General features: G+C 35.9%; 1 protein-coding gene across 1 annotated transcript in view; it reads left to right on the forward strand.

The window, feature by feature from the left end:
- CCDC39 (coiled-coil domain 39 molecular ruler complex subunit) overlaps window positions 1-19,923 on the forward strand; it is a gene marked incomplete at its 5' end in the record, with an annotated part of 45,981 nt that overhangs the window by 2,898 nt on the left and 23,160 nt on the right. The window contains 10 exons of the mRNA XM_082839720.1: window positions 3,310-3,429; window positions 5,095-5,241; window positions 6,794-6,952; window positions 7,725-7,817; window positions 8,092-8,220; window positions 11,010-11,201; window positions 13,789-13,892; window positions 14,217-14,349; window positions 17,583-17,777; window positions 18,866-19,030. Coding sequence (XP_082695846.1) covers window positions 3,310-3,429; window positions 5,095-5,241; window positions 6,794-6,952; window positions 7,725-7,817; window positions 8,092-8,220; window positions 11,010-11,201; window positions 13,789-13,892; window positions 14,217-14,349; window positions 17,583-17,777; window positions 18,866-19,030 — 1,437 coding nt within the window. The remainder of the gene's footprint in view (window positions 1-3,309; window positions 3,430-5,094; window positions 5,242-6,793; window positions 6,953-7,724; window positions 7,818-8,091; window positions 8,221-11,009; window positions 11,202-13,788; window positions 13,893-14,216; window positions 14,350-17,582; window positions 17,778-18,865; window positions 19,031-19,923) is intronic.

Genomic DNA, 19,923 nt, shown 5'->3' on the forward strand with positions numbered 1-19,923 from the left:
TTGTTTGGGAACTCTATGGGGAAGGAATTATCAAGTTCTGGTGAGTTAATCATTATGCTTTCATTTAAAAAGCAGATGCTTTTGCTCTGGGTTCATTATGCAATGATAAAAATCATAATTGATGAAGAAAATAAAAGTGATAAAGCACCAAACAACACAACAGCTAAATATGTAAAAGTAAAAGCTTTTATAAATGCAAGTAGGCCTTGACAAAAATATGTAGTGAGATACTTCAATATTTACTTCCTCAGAATTAGACAACTCTAATAGACAAAAATAAAGATATAAAAGATATGACTAATACAACAAAAATAAGAACATAGAGAACATATATCCCTTAAGTAGAATATGTTCATAAAACATTTACAAAGATAGATTATGTACTAGACCAGAACAAAAACCTGAAAATGAGTGATCAACCTTAAATACAGTAGGCTAAGTGAAATAAGCTGGACACAAAAGGACATACTGTATGGTTCTGCTTATATGAGATAACCTAGAGTAGTCAAATTTGTAGAGACACAAAGTAGAATGGTGATTTCCAGGGGCTGGGGGTAAGGGGAATGGGGAGTTGGTATTTAATGGGTACAGAGTTTCAGTTTGGGAAGATAAAAGATTTCTGGAAATGGATGGTGGTGATGGTTGCACAACACGTGGATGTACATAATGCCACTGTACTTAACGGACACTGAGAAAGGGTTAAAATGGTAAATTTTATGTTATATATATTTTATAACAATTTAAAAATGAGTGATGGAAAATTTATAGGTCACATTTTCTGATCATAAGCCAATAGAATTTATAATAAACAATTTAAAAAATTATCTGCCATTGTTAGGAACTGAATACTTGCGTGCCTTCCCCACCCCCCCCACCCCTGCCCCATTCATATGTTGAAGCCCTACCCACCCACCGCAACCACCACCCCCCCCACCCCGTGTGATGGTATTTAGAGGTGGGGCCTTTGGGAGGTAATTAGGTTTACATGAGGTCATGATGGCGGGGAAGGGAGAGCATGGGATTACTGTCCTTATGAGAAGAGGAAGAGAGACCAGGGCTCTTTCTGTCATATGAGGACTCTGAGAAGGCAGCCATCTGCAAGTCAGGAAGAGAAATTTCACTGGAACGGAATTGTCTTGCACCTTGATTTTGGACCTCCTAGCCTCCAGAACTGTGAGAAATAAATTTCCATGTTTTAGCCACCCAGTCTATGATATTTTGGTATGGCAGCCTGAGCTAAGAGACCCATCTTAAATATTGATACTTAGGTGAGTTTCTCAGAAATATATTTCTGGGTAGCTTTATATCAAAGAGAAATTGAAAGGAAAAAAATCACCTTTTAGAAAACAGTAAAAGGGGACTGCTTCATACCCACACCCACGGGAAACGGCAAAAATCTTAGAGAAAACTTATAGCCTTAACTGCCTTTATTTTAGATCAGTGTCTTAGCCTGGGTTACTACACCAGAGTAACATAGACTGAGTGACTTAAAAAACAGACGTTTATTTCTCACAGTTATGAAGGCTAGAAGTCAGGATCAGGGTGCCATCACAGCTGAGTACCTATGAGAGCCCTCTTTCTGGCTTGTAGATGGCTGCCTTCTGGCTCTGTTCTCACATGGCTAAGAGAGAGAGTGAGCTCTGGTCTCTCTTCCTCTTCTTCTAAGGACACTAATCCCATCATGAGGGTCCTACCCTCATGTCATAGTTTAAACCTACTTACCTCCCAAGGGCTCCACCTCCAGATAATATCACATTGGGGATTAGGGTTTCAATATATGAATTTGGGGGTGACAAATATTTAGGTCATAAAAATCAGTAAGACAAAAAGTAAAGAAACTAAGAACTCCTCTTAATAAGTTTTAAAAAAGAACAATAGGGCTTCCCTGGTGGCGCAGTGGTTGAGAGTCCACCTGCCGATGCGGGGGGCACGGGTTCGTGCCCTGGTCCAGGAGGATCCCACATGCCGCGGAGCAGCTGGGCCCGAGAGCCATGGCCGCTGAGCCTGCGCGTCCAGAGCCTGTGCTCTGCAACGGGAGAGGCCATGGCAGTGAGAGGCCCGCATACCGCAAAAACAAAACAAACCAAAGAAAAAGAACAATAAAGTAAAAAAAAGGGAATTAAAATAAAAACTTAAATTAATGAAATAAACAGCAAAAAATACATATTTATTATTGCAGTTGACCTTGAACAGTGTGAGGGTTAGGGGGTGCTACCTGCCCCCCTGCCCCCGGCAGTGGAAAATTTGAGTAGTGTTATCTCTGTCTCAAAAACAGGGAATTGATAAATGATTCACCCAAGGTCAGGAAGCTGAAACAGTTTGGATAGAATCAGGGATCAAACCTTAGTTCTTTTGATTCCCCATATTGTGATCTCTAAGCAAACACAAACTTTTCCCCACACTTAAAGATCTGTAAAATGAAAATATAGGTACTATATTTATTGAAAAAAAATCCCCATATAAGTGAAACCACAGTTCAAACCCAGGTTGTTCAAGGGTCAACTGTACTTAGTAAGTTTAATAAAATATAGGACATAACAAATGAGTAAATTAGTATTTATTTTCTTTCTTCCTTCGTTAAAAATTCAAATATTTCTTCTACATTTTAGTGGATGGTGTTGTGTACCTCCTGGGTTGTAGCCCCAACATGCGGAACCACAGCTCCAAACACTAAGGAAGCATATTTTTTGTTGTTGAGTTTTATACTGCTTCGAGGGGGTGACATACTCTAGTGGTCCTGAGAATGTGTGTTATAATTTCCTAAAGGTTTGTTTGCTTGCATTTACAATGTTTTGTTTCTACTCAGGGTTCTTATTCAAAAGACACACAAAATTTATTAAGAAACAGGTTTTAAGCATGTGAGAGTTAGTTGTTCTGTTCTGTTAAGCTTAGCCTAAGTTTGTTGGTTTTGAATAGGAGTTCAGGGATGAGCTATTATGCTGCGTGTACATCTACTTTTCAAATTTATGTTCCATGCTGTGTGTTTTTGTTACATCTTGTTGCTATGCTCTGTCTACTTTAGCTATCTTGTGGTTTAATTACAGAATAGAATCTTATTAAAGTGCATTTTAGCAGTGGACCTGCTAACGCTGTAAATCTGAGAGAGATTTCTATTCTCTTTTAATATAGTGCTAACTTTCCCACAGAGCTATTTTATAATATTTAAAAGATTAGTAGATTTTAGAAGTTTAAATGGATATTGCAAGAAGTGAAGTAAATGAGGATTTAATTTTCTTTTGATTTTAGATCCTTTTAATATGGTAAAAACTTAGTAGGACTTTGGTTAATCATAGAATTTATTATTTACAGTTGTCAAAGCTGCGGAATGAAAGGTCAAGCTTTCAAGATCAGCTACGTGACTATGAAGATCGAATTAATGCTATGACTTCTCACTTCAAAAATGTTAAGCAAGAGTTCTTATTTACCCAGGTACAATAATGTTGAAATTCACATTGATTATATCATGTGTAGTCATGGAACATTTCACATTGCATTTACATCTATGATTTGATTTTAGAGATATTATAGGAAACTTCATATAACTCAATAATTATGAACATAACCTTGATCCTGAAAGTAGGTAGAAAAAAGACTTTTAGGAACTCTACTGCCACCAAATTCAAGGAATAATTAGTTCATTTGAAAACAGAAATCCTCATTCAAACAGTCTGATATATTAGTCAGCTGATTATATGAGAAGGATACAGTGATGGCAGTGAGAAACTATGGCGTTAAGTGGAAGCAGACCTAATAAAACACATAATAGAGTTTCTGTCTACTTTTAAATTTTTCAGCACAACCCCCTGGAGCCATTTTGAGTGAAGGTAAATAGTCCACACACTTCAGTAGCCCTTAGGACACGACGGTATTTTAGCATAGTTTAAGAATTGAATTTTATAATGACGATTCTGAGGTAATAGAAAAGTTAAATTATATTCAGGAAACTAAGGTAACTGGGAACAGTACAACGCATTTTAGAAATATTAACACAAATAATAAAAATTAAAACTTAGAGTGATTAGTTAAGTAAACATCTGTTTTATGGACCATCTATTCATGTGTAGAATCTCTTTCCCTGATGATGCCCAGGAAATCAGAAAGCTCTGTAAATCAGCATTGGAGAGTTTACTAACTTCCATCTGAAACAATTTTTCAAAAAATGCATCAACTTTCCTTTGAAGAAGTATGTAATTCTTAAAAATGAAAAAAGTCATGTTTTTAATACTAATTTATACTTAATATAGGTAAGTAACTGTTTTATGGGTTTTTACAAGTCTTATTAGAAAGTTATAAATTTAATGAACTTTTAAAAACAATCTCAAGATTTTTGTATCCTGATGTGATTTAGTAACTAATAAGCAGTTTGGAACAACATCTTTTCTTCAAGCTGTTAAACCACTGAGTTGGGGAATTGAGAAACAGAGATTTTCTGTAGGTGTATTTCATTATAGCCAAACCTCAATTAAGTAGGACAATAGAGACAAAAGACAGTAAACTTCCTTCAACACTAACAGCCTTAATAATGTAAAAATAATACATATGGTGATAACTTTGAAGCCCTACAAGATCAGTAGTCAACAAATACGATTTTATTAAGTAAAACTTAACACAAAGTCATCATTGTATATTAATATACTCTAGGGCATATTTATAACCATCACTGTTTACATAATTACTTTAAAATTATCTCTGTTAATTAGAATATGTGATCAATTCTTATAAACATACCATTTCCTAAGTATTTTTAATTAGTTTCATTTTTTATTTTTAAATAAATGAATTATATCTTTTAAAAGTCTTAGTATATAAATTTTGGTTTTCAGCAGTTTCCTTAGACCAACATAAAAACTGAAAACTGCTGACAACATTTTTTCCTAGCACATTCCATGAACTGACTTCTTACAACTAGTAAGCAACACCGACTACACTGAATCACAAAGTCTAATGTGGTGTAGGTTTCTGAGAAGTGGAATTAATAGTACTTGATCTAAGCATTTTGTGGGAACTTTGTTATTTTCTGTCTAGTGGATTATTATGAATATTTTATAATATTAAAATTTAAAAAGTCTTTCTGTCTTGTATATTATTCTGTAGTCTCTTTGCAAAGCCAGGGAGCATGAGATTGAAAGTGAAGAACATTTTAAGATGATTGCTGAAAGAGAACTGGGACGAGTGAAGGAAGAAATGCAACGACTGGAAAATGAGATAACTTCAATACGGGAAAAGAAAAGTGATAAGGAAGTATGTGTTGAAATGTTACTTAAAATTGTGTGCTATTGTTCCTTCTTCCCTCACCAAATAAACTTTTTTCTTTTTTTTCCATACGGCAAAGGCATTCTTTAGTTTCCTGACATTCACTTACGTCATTTTTTAGACAATGAAACTCACGTGGAGCTGTAATTTGAATCAACAGTGATAGAATGTTACATTTATTTTCTCAATATTCATTTACCAAAATAGTCATTAAGCCTTACTATGTGCGAAGTACCATGCTGGCTGCCTGTTATATACCACACTAGGCATAATTTATAAGTGCTACATTTTTAAAAGCTACATTAAAAAAGTCACTTGTAATTTTGAATTTCATTTTTCAGTTAAAATTTTTACTTTTCATATTATCAGCTGGTGATTCTAATATTAAACTACTGTAACCTATTTTTTTCTTTCTTAGTTTTTAGTTACCTGGCTGGGAGCTCTTTCCAAATTCAATTCTTATCTTTACATATGCATATACTTATGGAAATGTATATATCTGTATCTCTATATGTATACATGTATGTATACATATGCATACATATCATATTAATTTGTATGTGTTTGCATATTGATCTGTTTTCTTCTTGTGAACCTAGATTTGTTAAATGAATACATTGACAGAAATATTTTTATCTGCTTAACTACTATATTTATTTTAATTAGACATGCTTCCAAAATTTCTATATAAGAGGTCTTTTAGAGGAAAGACCTCTGATTGGAAATGGGGCTGAAGGGGACTTGTCTTGGGCTTGAGTTAGCATATCAAGTACATTATTTTTATTAAGGTTGTGTATCAGCTTGGGGTAGTTTTGGTGGAGTGACTAATGAGATTGCTCTAGGGGAGCTACCCTGAAGCCTTTTTTTTTTTTTTGCGGTAAGCGGGCCTCTCACTGCTGTGGCCCCTCCCGCCGCGGAGCACAGGCTCTCGACGCGCAGGCCCAGCGGCCATGGCCCCCGGGCCCAGCCTCTCTGCGGCACGCGGGATCCTCCTGGAGCTGGGTACGAACCTGAGCCCCCTGAATCGGCAGGCGGACCCCCAACCACTGCGCCACCAGGGAAGCCTGCGGAAGCCTTTTTAAGCAAACTTTGGCTCAACCACTGTTCTCAACTTTGTATAATCATCTCCCCTCTATTTCACAACTGAATAATTAAAATATTAGTATGATAGTTATACAATTAAATATGGCATTTATATACATCTGGCCAGGGACAGAGACAGGATTTCTTTCTTCCTTTAAAATATGTCCTGTAATATGTTATTTATTTATTTATTTGCGGTATGCGGGCCTCTCACTGTTGTGGCCTCTCCCGTTGCGGAGCACAGGCTCCGGATGCGCAGGCTCAGCGGCCATGGCTCACGGGCCCAGCCGCTCCGCGGCATGTGGGATCTTCCCGGACCGGGGCACAAACCCGTGTACCCTGCATCGGCAGGTGGACTCTCAACCACTGCGCCAGCAGGGAAGCCCATGTTTTATTTTAATTTGTACAGTAAATAATGTTTTGTAATTTCCCCATGCCCCATCTCTTTGGAAATTAGAATTACATATTTAAAACTACTCAAAAACTGGATGATTTGAAATGTCAGATGAACTGGGACCAGCAAGCACTGGAGGCATGGCTGGAAGAATCGGCTCATAAAGATAATGATGCCCTCACTCTTCAGAAGTATGCACGACAAGATGATAATAAAATTAGGGTGAGATATTATAAATTGTAGTGTTAGATTTTCTCTGAATCTGTAATATATCAACCATTTAATCTAAATTGTACTTATAATTTTAAAGTAGTTCTTAAACATTTTGGGTCTAATAAAGCCAATTATCCTGTCTCTAGATAAGTGACTATACTCAAATATCCACAAAATTTTGCTGCAAGTTTTACAGATCCTCTGAAGCCCTTTGTCCATTTAGGGATCTCTGGGCTCCCGGTTAAGAATCCTGATTGAGAAGGTTTCTCAAAAGCATTTCAGAAAAGAAAGTTTTGTACTAGAACTATGTATAAGTATTTTAACTTCTTTTGTGTAATAGTTTGAATGTTACAGATAGTTTTTGCTGATTTGAGACTATAGTGCTATTGATTATTTAATATATTATTTTAGCCGTTACTTAAAAATCTACTTGTAATTAAATCTGGTAATATTTTAGTATCATGAAACATGCTATTTTCTAATAGATTAATACCACATATGTTAGTTAAAATAATTTTAAATGGAAAATTATTGTTTAATCTTTTTTCTAACTTACTTTAAAAAGTATTAAAAGTCTTTTTAGAAACAATTGGGTTATCATTGCAGCACTATGGATCTAGAAGATAAAGAATATATATATTATTTTGTAGTTATTTTATATGTCAAATAAATATGTATAATATGTATATGTATAATATAATACTTAATGTGAGATATGCTAACAGCTTTTATGTTAATAAAATGATAATTATGAATATTTTTGCATGTAATTACATCATAGGCACTGACCCTGCAATTAGAAAGACTGACTGTGGAATGTAATCAGAGAAGAAAGGTACTTGACAATGAACTCACAGAGACTCTAAGTGCACAGGTTGGTTTAGTAAAGATTTTTTTTTGTTTTGTTTCTATTTATTTATTTTTTAACATCTTTATTGGGGTATAATTGCTTTACAATGGTGTGTTAGTTTCTGCTTTATAACAAAGTGAATCAGTTATACATATACACATGTTCCCATATCTCTTCCCTCTTGCGTCTCCCTCCCTCCCACCCTCCCTAAAGTAAAGACTTTTATTTCTTAGTTGTCAAAGTGATGTTTAAAAAGCACTTAAATTCACAGAAATACTATTTGGTCTTCATTTGACAGTTAGAATTGGATAAAGCAGCCCAAGATTTTCGTAATATTCATAATGAAAGGCAAGAACTCATTCAACAGTGGGAGAACACAATAGAACAGATGCAGAAGAGAGATCGAGACATTGATAACTGTGCCTTGGTAAAGTAGTTGTTTGGTCCTTGCAACGTTCAGCTGTATTTATCTCTTTTGTATTTAACTCATTCATTTCAAATGTAAATCACACTGTTATTTGAAAGTCACTTTTGTAGCAGGATTCAGTAGTTTTGGTAAATGTTTTTCAAAGCTGACCCTGTATCCATTTAGAAATGAGATTTTATGAAGATTATTTACTTATGGATATAATGCCGAAGACTGGATCCTGACATCTCTGAAATGTGGGATGAGAGAAGATCAACAGATAATGTTATTGCAGTAAAACCAATGCCCTGACTTATACATGGTTGTCCAAGGTGCCTTGGATTTAGCATGTGTGCTATTTGTGTGCTAATCAAAGGTGTAGGGAAAGGAGCCTCATGGATAGCCAAAAAAAGAAGGACTGCAATAAATTTTCCCTTTTGAAACTGAGGTACCCATGATGGGGTGAAAGCTCAGAAGGGGAGGAACACCACACTGATTAAACACAGACCTAGTGTTATCTTTTGCTACTTTCAGAGGTAATTTAGGAGAACTTTTTTGGGAAATCATTAAGGGTAAAATAGTAGTGAGTGAAAATGGGAAGATGATGGAAAGCTGGGAAGGAGAAGGAATTGAGGAGGAAAGAAGGCAGATGAGAAAATGGGCGAACTTCCATTCTGAATATACTCCATGGAAAGGCATTGGCAAGCAGCTCAGGTCACTGGGAGTTTGGAACTCCCAGGGAGTTTGGAACCACATCCATATCTGGATGTGGTTTACTTGTTAAATGTAACTTATATGTAAAATGTGATTTCTTTATTTTAAACTTCTGTAAGTAATCAACATTTTGTCAACAAAATGGCCTACACCTCCCTAAGGAGGGACTTGGGAGACCCAATGTTAACTATGAGTTCCTCTTATTTCTTAATGCTGATGTTGGTTTCTCTTTCTTGGCTTCATACTGCTTTCAAGCATCAAGTCCTGACTGCTTCCTCTGTGTAAATCAAATGTGTCAGATCTAAGACTGCAGATCCATAATCAAATTCTCATACAACCCTGCAGCTAAATTGACTCAGCCTGCTGATTTGGCGGAATCCACAGCTTGTAGCTCTCTGGTCATATCCTCAGTGGTTCCTTATTTATGGGGTGACATTTCCTGGCTGTATGTATTGAAAAAGACTAGGAAGGGAAACAAGAAATTGTTCCATAGGTAGTGGGATGCTTCTAAGTGTTTAACAGCTGGCTCTCAATTTGTGGTATTTCTGATTTCTGTGGCATCACCTGTATAAAAACTTAACTGTGAATAGATTGCCCTGTTAAAAAATGTGAACGCTGAAGTAGGAATTAAAACATCTGATTAAGTGGTAGAAAAATTAATATAAGGCAAGAAATTCTAGAATAATCATTTGACACATATAAACTTAGGAAGTTTTGACCTCCTAAGATTGAATGAACATAGTAGATAGATGGAATGTTACAATTATAGAATGTTAATTGTTATATAGATGGGAATACTAGATTAAACAAATTTAAAATGTTTTTTAAAATGCAGTAAATCTCAGATATATATTGATTTAATATGCTAATATGTACAATATTACATGCAGCATTTCTAAAACTTACTGATTTTAGAACACATACTCTCCCCTGACCCAGTCTCCTGGGATTAGTTGTTTGATGGGACCCTATTTCAGAAGAATTGGAAGAAATATATTTTAGGGTAAATTTTCCTTCTCCCTCCAATTCAGTTAACATATTGCCATCAGAATCACCCGTGAAAACCACATATGATCTTTTTATTCCCCAGCTCTAAAATCTTTATTCCATGTTGCTTAAAAGCTGACCCTCTTTAACATGGCAATTGAAAAATTGAATTCTTCACCATTTGGCCTTAACCTCTACCTTTCCAGCCTAATCCCTATCATCTGTCTCCAACCTTTCTTATTATGTCCCCATTCCATACCCGCCCTCCCACCCTGCACCTTAACCATGTTAGAGTATTTATGCATCCCCATTTATCTTTTTTTCTGCGCTACACGGGCCTCTCACTGTTGTGGCCTCTCCCGTTGCGGAGCACAGGCTCCGGACACGCGGGCTCAGTGGCCATGGCTCACGGGCCTAGCTGCTCCGCGGCATGTGGGATCTTCCCGGACCGGGGCACGAACCTGTGTGCCCTGCATCGGCAGGCAGACTCTCAACCACTGTGCCACCAGGGAAGCCCCCCATTTATCTTTTTAGGCCCGGTTCAAATGAAGGCTCTTAGGTAAAGCCTTTTAATGATTTCTCTTGGGTAGATTTCATTATCTCTTTGCTCCCATAGTATTAATACTTTGTCCATACCTCAGTTACTACGTTGTATACTCTAGTTATTTTGTATCCCCAAGACTAGCAAAAAGCCTGCGTGAAGACATTCCTACAGAAACCAATAACAAAAATAAAATTCTCAAAAAATGAAAGAAACTGGTCTTGTGAAATATTTGGAAAATTTCATTGAAATCCAACTTTCCATGTGAAAACTATTCAATACTGTTATATTTTTTACATGTCACCTTTTGTTGATGAAAAATTGACATTTTTCTCATCCCTTTAGCAAAGTACCAGATGGATGAAATAAAATACAGAGATCTTTAAAAAATGAGCTTATAGATATTAGTGTGTGGCATATTAATATTTTATTTTATTCATATAAATCAGTCTGTCTTTAAAAAACATTTTCTTAAGTTTTGGTAAAATAAATGCTATAGAAAAACTAAATTCCTTTTAGTTTTGTTTGTTATATTAAATATATATTTAACATGTATTTTAAATCCTAGGCACTAGCAAAGATAAAACAGGAAATAAGAGAAAAAGAAAATTTGGTTAAGGAAAAGATCAAGTTTTTGGAAAGTGAGATTGGGAATAACACAGAGTATGAGAAAAAAATTTCTGTTGCTGATCGTGAAGTTTTAAAATGTAGAACGGAATATCAATGTCATGAAACTAAGAGAATTCAGCTGAAGGATGAGGTATGTCAACTAAAAAGACTGGTTTGTGTGTTTATAACAAATTACTATACAAATAAGCATAAAGCCTTTCCTTTGATTAAGAAACTGTCTTCTAGTTCTTTTTGTTACATCCCTTCATGTTGTGGCACTTTTAGGATACTCTAATGAGACCTTGCTTGGATGAAGGCAACAGGGGGCTGTCATTCACATCACAGGTGGTGTGAAGGGCTCCCTCTGGAGTTGTGCAGTGACCAACTTGACTGTCACACATAGTGTTCTGTAAGTGACCCAAGGCAAAAGGCTCCTGAAGGGTCTAGGCTGGAAATCATAATTATAAGATAACCGGCAAATGAGCAAATGTGAAGATGAATTATTGACATCGGTGGTAACTTGAAGTGTCCTTCCAGTGCTACATGTGTATGGTGGTTTTAACTCTCAAATTCTAGGTGGAACTACCTGCTGAAGTTCAGTTTCTTACCTTGTTAAGGGAAAATATTTCAATGTGGTAGTGGGACAATGTAGTGGTATAATGTCTTTAAACAGACTAAGAGAGAATAAAATTCTCCTGCTTTGTTCTTTTCTTTTTTTGAGCATACATGCCAACTAGATTATTCCATAGGGAGAGTTAGCAATCCCCTTAGTTAGGAATAAAGGGATCTTTATGAAATTTGTGCCTTGAGGCCATGTTATCTGAAGTTACTGCTATTTGGGTGGGAAATTGGAATATTGCAGAGCTTTTTATTCTATAAGTTGTTATACTTTATATTCCTGATAAAGAAGGAAAGATTTTTTTTTCTGTCTGAAGAGAATTATTAAGATCTTGAAAAAGTAAAATAAGTGAATTTCTTGCATAAATTAAATGTCACTGCTAATAGCTCATTCTCAACAATTTTTAAGTTTAAACCAATTACAGAAAAGAATGCAGGTATTCATTCATTTATAATTTGCTTATTGAGATAGAATTCACATATCAAATACACCCTTTTGAAGTGTACAATTCAATGGTTTTTAGTATTTCACAGAGTTGTGAAACCATTACCACTAACTAATTTTAGAATATTTTTGTCTTTCAAAAAGAAATCCCATACCCATTAGCAATCACCTTACTTTCTCCCCTCCTACCAGGCCCTGGCAACTCCTGATCTACTTTCTGTCTCTATGATTTGCCTATTTTGGACATCATACAATATGGTGCATTTTGTGTCATGGTTCTTTTACTTACACAATGCTTTCAAGGTTCATACAAGCTGTAGCATATAAGAGTACTTCTTTTTCCTCAAAATTTTTTTATTGTGGTGAAATACATGTAATATAACACACATTTACCATCTTGACTGTTTTCAGGTATACAGTGGTATTAAATACATTCCTAATGTTTTACAACCATCACCATCACCCATCTTCATAACTCTTTTCTTGTAAAGCTGAAACTCTGTACCCATTAAACAATAATTTCCCATTTCCCCCTCCTCCCAGCCCCTGGAAACCACCATTCTACATTCTGTCTCTGTGAGTTTGAGTACTCTAAGTGCCTCATATAAATGGAATCATAAAGTATTTGTCTTTTTGTGACTGGCCTATTTCACTTATTTTACTCAGCATAATGTCCTCAAGGGTCATCCCTGTTACAGTATATGTCAAAATTTTGTTCCTTTTTAAGGCTGAATACTATTCTATTGTGTGTATATACCACATTTTGCTTATCCAGTCATCTGTCAATGGCCTTGGGTTGCTTCCATGTTTTAGCTATTATGAATAATGCTGCTGTGAACATGGGTGAACAATTATTTCAGAATTGCTGATCACATGGTAATTATATTTTTAATTTCTTGAGGAACTGCCATACTGTTTTCCACAGTGGCTGTACCATTTTACATTCCCACTAACAGTGCACAAGTGTTCCAATTTCTCCACATCCTTGTCCATACTTGTTATTTTGGGTTTTTTTGATAGTAGCTGTATTAATTGGTGTGAGGTAGTATTTCACTGTAGTTTTGATTTGCATTTCCCTAATGATTAATGTTGCATGTCTTTTCATGTGCTTATTTGCCTTTTGCATCTCTTCTTTAGAGAAATATCTATTCAAGGTCTTTGCCCATTTTTGAGTCAGGCTGGGTTTTTGTTGTTGTTGTTGAGTTTTAGAAGTTCTCTATATATTCTGGATATTAATCCCTTATCAGATATATAATTCGCAAATATTTTCTCCCATTCTTTGGGTTGCCGTTTTGCTCTGTTATTGTTTTTGTTGTACAAAAGTTTTTAATTTAACGAAGTCCAATTTGTCTACTTTTTCTTTTGTTGCCTGTGCCTCTGGTGTCATATTGAAGAAATCATTGCCACATACAATGTTGTGAAGCTTTTGTTCTATGCACTTTTAACTCATATATGTAGTTCTCTATAATATGCCAGGATTTACAAGTTATTCAAAATTTAATATCAGATCAAAAAGAAAAATTGTTAAATATGTATTACAGCAACATGGTTATTATGTTTATGGTTGTGATGTAAGTTAGAAATTAATGTGTTCATAATAGAACTTCTCAGAAATGATATTAATTTATAAGATGTAGAGTAAATATATAATTTCTCTCTGTTAACTAATAAATAGCTGGATACTTTAAAAGCCACTGTGAATAGAAGTTCTAGTGATTTAGAAGCTCTGAGGAAAAATATTTCCAAAATAAAGAAGGACATTAATGAAGAGACAACAAGGTAAGAAAAAAGGTATTTAAATATGTTTATAGTTTTTGACTATTTCTAGAAAAATTATTGAATATTTGATTTTTTGGTTAAATAACTGTAAAATTATAGCTACTAAATTATTAAACTTAAAAAAATTTTCCTGGGTTTTTCAGTACAAAGGCTTAGGAGCAATATTTTTATGGCTTATTATATATGCATTGATAATAAAAAGATTTATGGCAAAAGAAATTTTCAAGTTATATGAAGAAATCTTAGGATAAACTATTCCTTATTTGTTTGCATTAAATATCTTTTAGACATGTTTTCTATTTTTTCCTTATAAATTCTCTATAGGTTACACAAAATTAAAAATCATAATCAGATTGTAAGAAAAAAATTAAAGCAGATAACTGAGAAAACTACGTCTGTAGAGGAGAAAGCTACCAACTTGGAAGACATGCTAAAGGAGGAAGAAAGAGGTATGAAAGTAAGTTTAGTTTCGTTTTTTAAAAAAAAATCACAGCAGGGCTTCCCTGGTAGCATAGTGGTTAAGAATCTGCCTACCAATTCAGGGGACATGGGTTCGAGCCCTGGTCCGGGAAGATCCCACGTGCCGTGGGGCAGCTAAGCCCGTGTGCCACAACTACTGAAGCCTGCGTGCCTAGAGCTGGTGCTCTGCAGCAAGAGAAGCCACCGCAATGAGAAGCCTGCACACTGCAACAAAGACCCAACGCAGCCAAAAATAAATAAATTAAAGAAAAAAATCACAGCAAATTTAGCAATAGTGAATAAATTAGACTCTTGAGATCAGAGGAGAAGGAGGTCTTTTACGAGGCTCTGATTTCTGGGGTGATTGCATTTGTAATTAGATTGTTAAGTTGTTGGACCTCTTTTTATCTTCAGCTCCTAATTCTCCATTTGCTTCACTTTCAGCATTTAACTTTGTCTTCTTTTAGAGGTATAGCCCTTCTATCTTAAATTCCATGTCTTCTCAATGCCTACTGTGTCTCTGTCCCTGTTTGCCATTCCTATACTTTTTTTTTGGCTGCATTGGGTCTTTGTTGCTGCGTGCAGGCTTTCTCTAGTTGCTGCGAGCAGGGGCTACTCTTCGTTGCGGTGCTCGGGTTTCTCATTGCAGTGGCTTCTCTTGCTGTGGAGCACGGGCTCTAGGCACACGGGCTTCAGTAGTTGTGGCTCATGGGCTCTAGAGCACAGGCTCAGTAGTTGTGGCACACAGGCTTAGTTGCTCCGCAGCATGTGGGATCTTCCCGGACCAGGGATCAAACCCCATGTGTCCCTGAACTGGCAGGTGGATTCTTAACCACTGTGCCACCAGGGAAGTCCTTGTATATATGTTCTTACATTACAAATGCATCTTGAAAAATGCCCGTGTTTTACAACTTATTTCCACCTGATTATCATCTTTTTTGTTTGTGATCAAGTTCCCCCCAGTGGTCTACGTTCATTGCATGTATTTCTTCATCATCTGCTATCTCTTTAACCTCTTCCAGGCTGGCACCATTTATTGGTAAACAGACTTTTAAATGCTAACACTTTTACTAACTTCACTGGCATACCCCTTCTACCTTAACCTCTTTGGCATTCTGGTAGAATTAAAGCCGATTTTTAAGGAACTGGAAAAGGCTGGTTCACCGTTCCCTCTTTGAAAACTTCAAAATTATTTGTGTGACCTATCACTGTAGGCACTACTTTCTGCTTTTACTCTTTTTTTTTTTTTTTTTTTTTTTTTTTTGCGGTACGCGGGCCTCTCACTGTTGTGGCCTCTCCCGTTGAGGAGCACAGGCTCTGGACGCGCAGGCTCAGCGGCCATGGCTCACGGGCCCAGCTGCTCCGCGGCATGTGGGATCTTCCCAGACCGGGGCATGAATACGTGTCCCCTGCATCGGCAGGCGGACTCTCAACCACTGTGCCACCAGGGAAGCCCTTACTCTTTTTTTTGATGGGAGAAGAGGACGGGTAGCTGAAGGTGGTGGTAAAATCCCCCATTTGCTGAGGCTTATATCAAGTATGGTTGCATTTATATTTGGATAGAATCCAGCTTCCTCAGTGTGCTGTTGTATGTTTAAAATTCCTGAGTAGTGAAGTCATGCAACAGTCTTGACTTGAGTGGTATTTGAGTCCAAATCATACAACATTATTAAAAAAAGAAAGTTGTGGATTTTTTTTGCCCCTAAGAGCGTGATTTTCTGTAGTACATGGAACGGGATAGTATTAGAACTTATTAGAAGTCTGTAAATACTGTGAAGTTTGTATGAAATACACCTTCTGAAGACATAATTAGCTGAATTAGGAAACAATAAGATTGGCAGCATGTGTACTGATTGTGCTGTAGCAGGGCTGGGTTCATAATCTCGTTTTTTGTAGTTATTGGGGTTTTTTGTTTGTTTGAAAAAAATCTCAACTCTATATATTTTTCTGTGTTATTCACCACCAAGCACTGACTTTAAAACTCTGCCAAGCAGTCTCAGAAGGTCTTAAACCCAGTGAAAATTGTCTATTATATGAAAAAGAATGCATTTTATAAGGTTATATCAGATTATATTTCTTGATTTGTGAAAATTTAAATGTGCCAGTCACAGACTTCTTTTGTTTCATATTGAGGTTCATTGAATGCCAAAGGGAAATATGCTTATCTGGGTATAAGAACACAGAGGGAAATTATTTCAACATTTTAAAATGAGAGCTTTCAATAGATCTTGGCGTGGGAGATCTGTTCGAAACCTAGAATACATTGATGTGACACTGTGAGATCAAGACGGACCTGCCTCCTGAGAAAGGAGAAGTGGGAATAGGGTACCGGTTTCTATTTGCTAGAGGGCTGCACATGTAGGGAAGTCAGCTGCAGGCAAGGTGTGAGTAAGGGATAGTGATAGTGCCAGTAGTGTGTTGGGGCCAGCTCTCACCAGCTCACAACAGCTGATAGTTAAATTTTCTGGAATTTTTTAAGTCAGCTGCTAAACATAGCTACTATTAAAAATCAAATTATATAGTCTTACAATTAAATAAATTATATTAAAAATAAAATATGTACTCAGCACATATCACTTCCAAATTATTTTACTGCATTTTACTGTTATCTATGCTTTTAAGGTTACTTAAGACTATTAACATCTGTTATATCTGTCTAGTAGATATACTGCATAATGGTCTGCTATGGCATATCTCTTCCTAGCTCTGCATTTAGAGGAATCATGTTAGTAGCTTGAAACTGGCCATAGTGGGAATAAAATAATCATAGAAATCAGCCTCTTCCCCGTAACCTCCCATCTACTAGAAAGCTGATGGTTAAAATTTATGTGCTCACCACTGGATAGTACCAAAAAGAAGGTGGGAGATTTCTTCCCTTAACACTCTCAAGACTTTAGTAAACTTTGTGAGCTTAGAAGCTGTGTGCCTTCAGTATATTTTATGTTCTAAGGAAACCAGTGGAATGGTCAAGTTCTAAGGCTAAGGTGACATAGGATAGAATTAAGATGACAGATCAAGGTGCATGACACAGGAATAGAAAACTACTATTCTAGTCTACTAGACTGGAGTAGACTACAAGCAATGTTGGGGATTTGTTGAAACTGTGGGAAGGGCTTTATATTCTTAAGGGCTAAAATGAGGGTTCATTTATGACCCCCAAATTATAATATTCATGCAATAAAACATTACAAGGTATTATATTTCATTAATCATTGTTATTCTTATTATCAGGAATTAGAAGTTCAGTTGAACATAGTGAAGGATGTGCTATTTAAGAAAGTTCAGGTATTACAGACTGAGACAATGAAAGAAAAAGCTGTTGTATCTGAAATTGAAGGAACCCGTTCTTCTCTAAAGCACCTCACCCATCAGTTACATAAACTGGACTTTGAAACCTTACAGCAGCAAGAAATTATGTACAATCAGGTAGATGTTACTCTTATGAATGTCTTCATATTGATTTGTTATAATTGTGATGGTCAAGATACTGCAGTGTCCTAAGAAAACAAAGATTTCTAAGAACTCTTGGGGTGGGGGGATAGACAGATGCTGAAGATGGGATATCATGTTAGGTCAGCGAAGGGTGAGGGGACCTTAAAAGCTATTTTTTTTTCTTGATCTGAAATAAATAGAGAAGAGGATCGACAGCTCTAGTGAGGGAGACCATGCTTTAAAGGAACCTGGAGCAATTGGACCTGGAGTAAAACAAAACAAGGAATGGGATGTCTGAAACCTAGAAAAACTGTATGTTGGGAATTCCCTGTCAGTCCAGTGGTTAAGACTCCACGCTTCCACTGCAGGGGGTGCAGGTTCAATCCCTGGTCAGGGCACTAAGATCCCACATGCCACACAGCGTGACCAAACAAACAAACAAACAAAACCCCAAACCCCTATGACTGTATGTTGTGCAAACATCGGCATCCCCATCCCCATCCCCACCCCCACCCCCAGACCAAAAAACGTTTTAAATTTTTTTCCTTTTTTGTTCTATTTATATATTGTCTCATGTTAATTTCTTAATGTCCTCCCTCTCTACGTCTTAATTTCCCCATCTAATGTGTTCTTAGTTTCTCAAAATTAGACTCTAAAGTATAATTTTCAGAATAATTCTTTAGAAGTTCATCATATTTGAAACCTTCATGGCTAACAATTTGTGATTCTTTTTTTGTACTCCTTAGAAAATGTACCCTCAAAAAATCCATATCCATGTAAATCCAGTGGATTTACTGATGTTCCATCATGGGAGTATGATAAATGACCACCTAGCTGCTTTATTATATTTTCAGATTAGTTCTGTGTTACTATCACGTACTCTGGTTGTTGAAGAATAGTTTGCTCTTTCTCCCCTTACAGTAAGAAGGATTTCATCCTATAAATCACTGAAGGGTGAAAGTGACTTTAGTAAATGGTGACATCAGGCCAAATTCATAAGAAAGTATTTACAGTGTTTTTGCATTTATAGAAATGGTTATAACCGTTTCTTCTTACTAACTTATCTTTAAAACCTGTAATAGGATTTTTACATTCAACAAGTGGAACGCCGAATGTCACGGTTAAAGGGAGATATTAACTCAGAAGAAAAACAAGCCCTTGAAGCAAAAACTGTTGAACTTCAAAAGACATTGGAAGAGAAAAAATCTACATTTAACCTTTTGGAAACACAGATCAAGAAGCTTCATGTAACTTAGTTAAAATACTTTTTATGCTTCAAATATCCTAGTCATCATTTTAAGTCAACATGTTCCTAAGACTTGACTTTGGATAGGATAATTGCCAAGCTACCCATATATATAACAAGTGTATGAGCTAATGCTTATATTTCTATACTGACTATGAGAATGTAACATTACCATTGATTATGCATTTACTGTATGCTAAGTATATGCCTTTAGTATCTTATTTCATTTAATCCTTATAAATGTCTTGTGATGAAGATAATACTTGTTTTACAGATTAAGTAACTTGTCCATGATTACAGCTAGGATTTGATCCGTGGTCCATGTGACTTAAAAATAGTCTTAAATAGTACATGATTTAAAAAAATTGATAAATTCCAGTTTTCTATTATGTATCTGCCATAATAACTTGATTGCTTTTTATGTCTGAAGTGGCATCTAAAAGAAGCTGCTCTTTTATGGGTCATCTATTGTTATTCAAATATTTACTTAGTTACATATTTCAGATGACTCAGTTTTGTTAATACGGTAAAAATGTTCTTCATCTTTAGGTACTTTAATGTTTATGGCAATATAAAACCTGTGTTAGGGGAATCTATGTAATATAAAACCTATGTTAAAGTGTAACTGGGAAGTAAGAGTGAAGGAGTGAAAACATGGACCTGAATAGGGGGAGAACTACAAAGGTTTAAAAATGTTAAACAGCTGGAAAGGCTAGTGATGAGTGTCCTCTAGTGGTTCTAAGAAGAATTGCCCTGAATTCCTTCAGGGCTACAAAGGTGAAAGGGAGCTACTACTTTTTTAAATTAGGGAAAAAAAAAATTAACATGACAAAATATTGGTTTGGAGTGGTTTGTAGCCTGATTAAATTTTTAGAAGACTGTTTCCTTGGTTTA

The sequence above is a fragment of the Leucopleurus acutus genome (genome assembly GCF_964270905.1).
Source record: "Leucopleurus acutus genome assembly, chromosome: 5".
Lineage (NCBI taxonomy): Eukaryota > Metazoa > Chordata > Mammalia > Artiodactyla > Delphinidae > Leucopleurus > Leucopleurus acutus.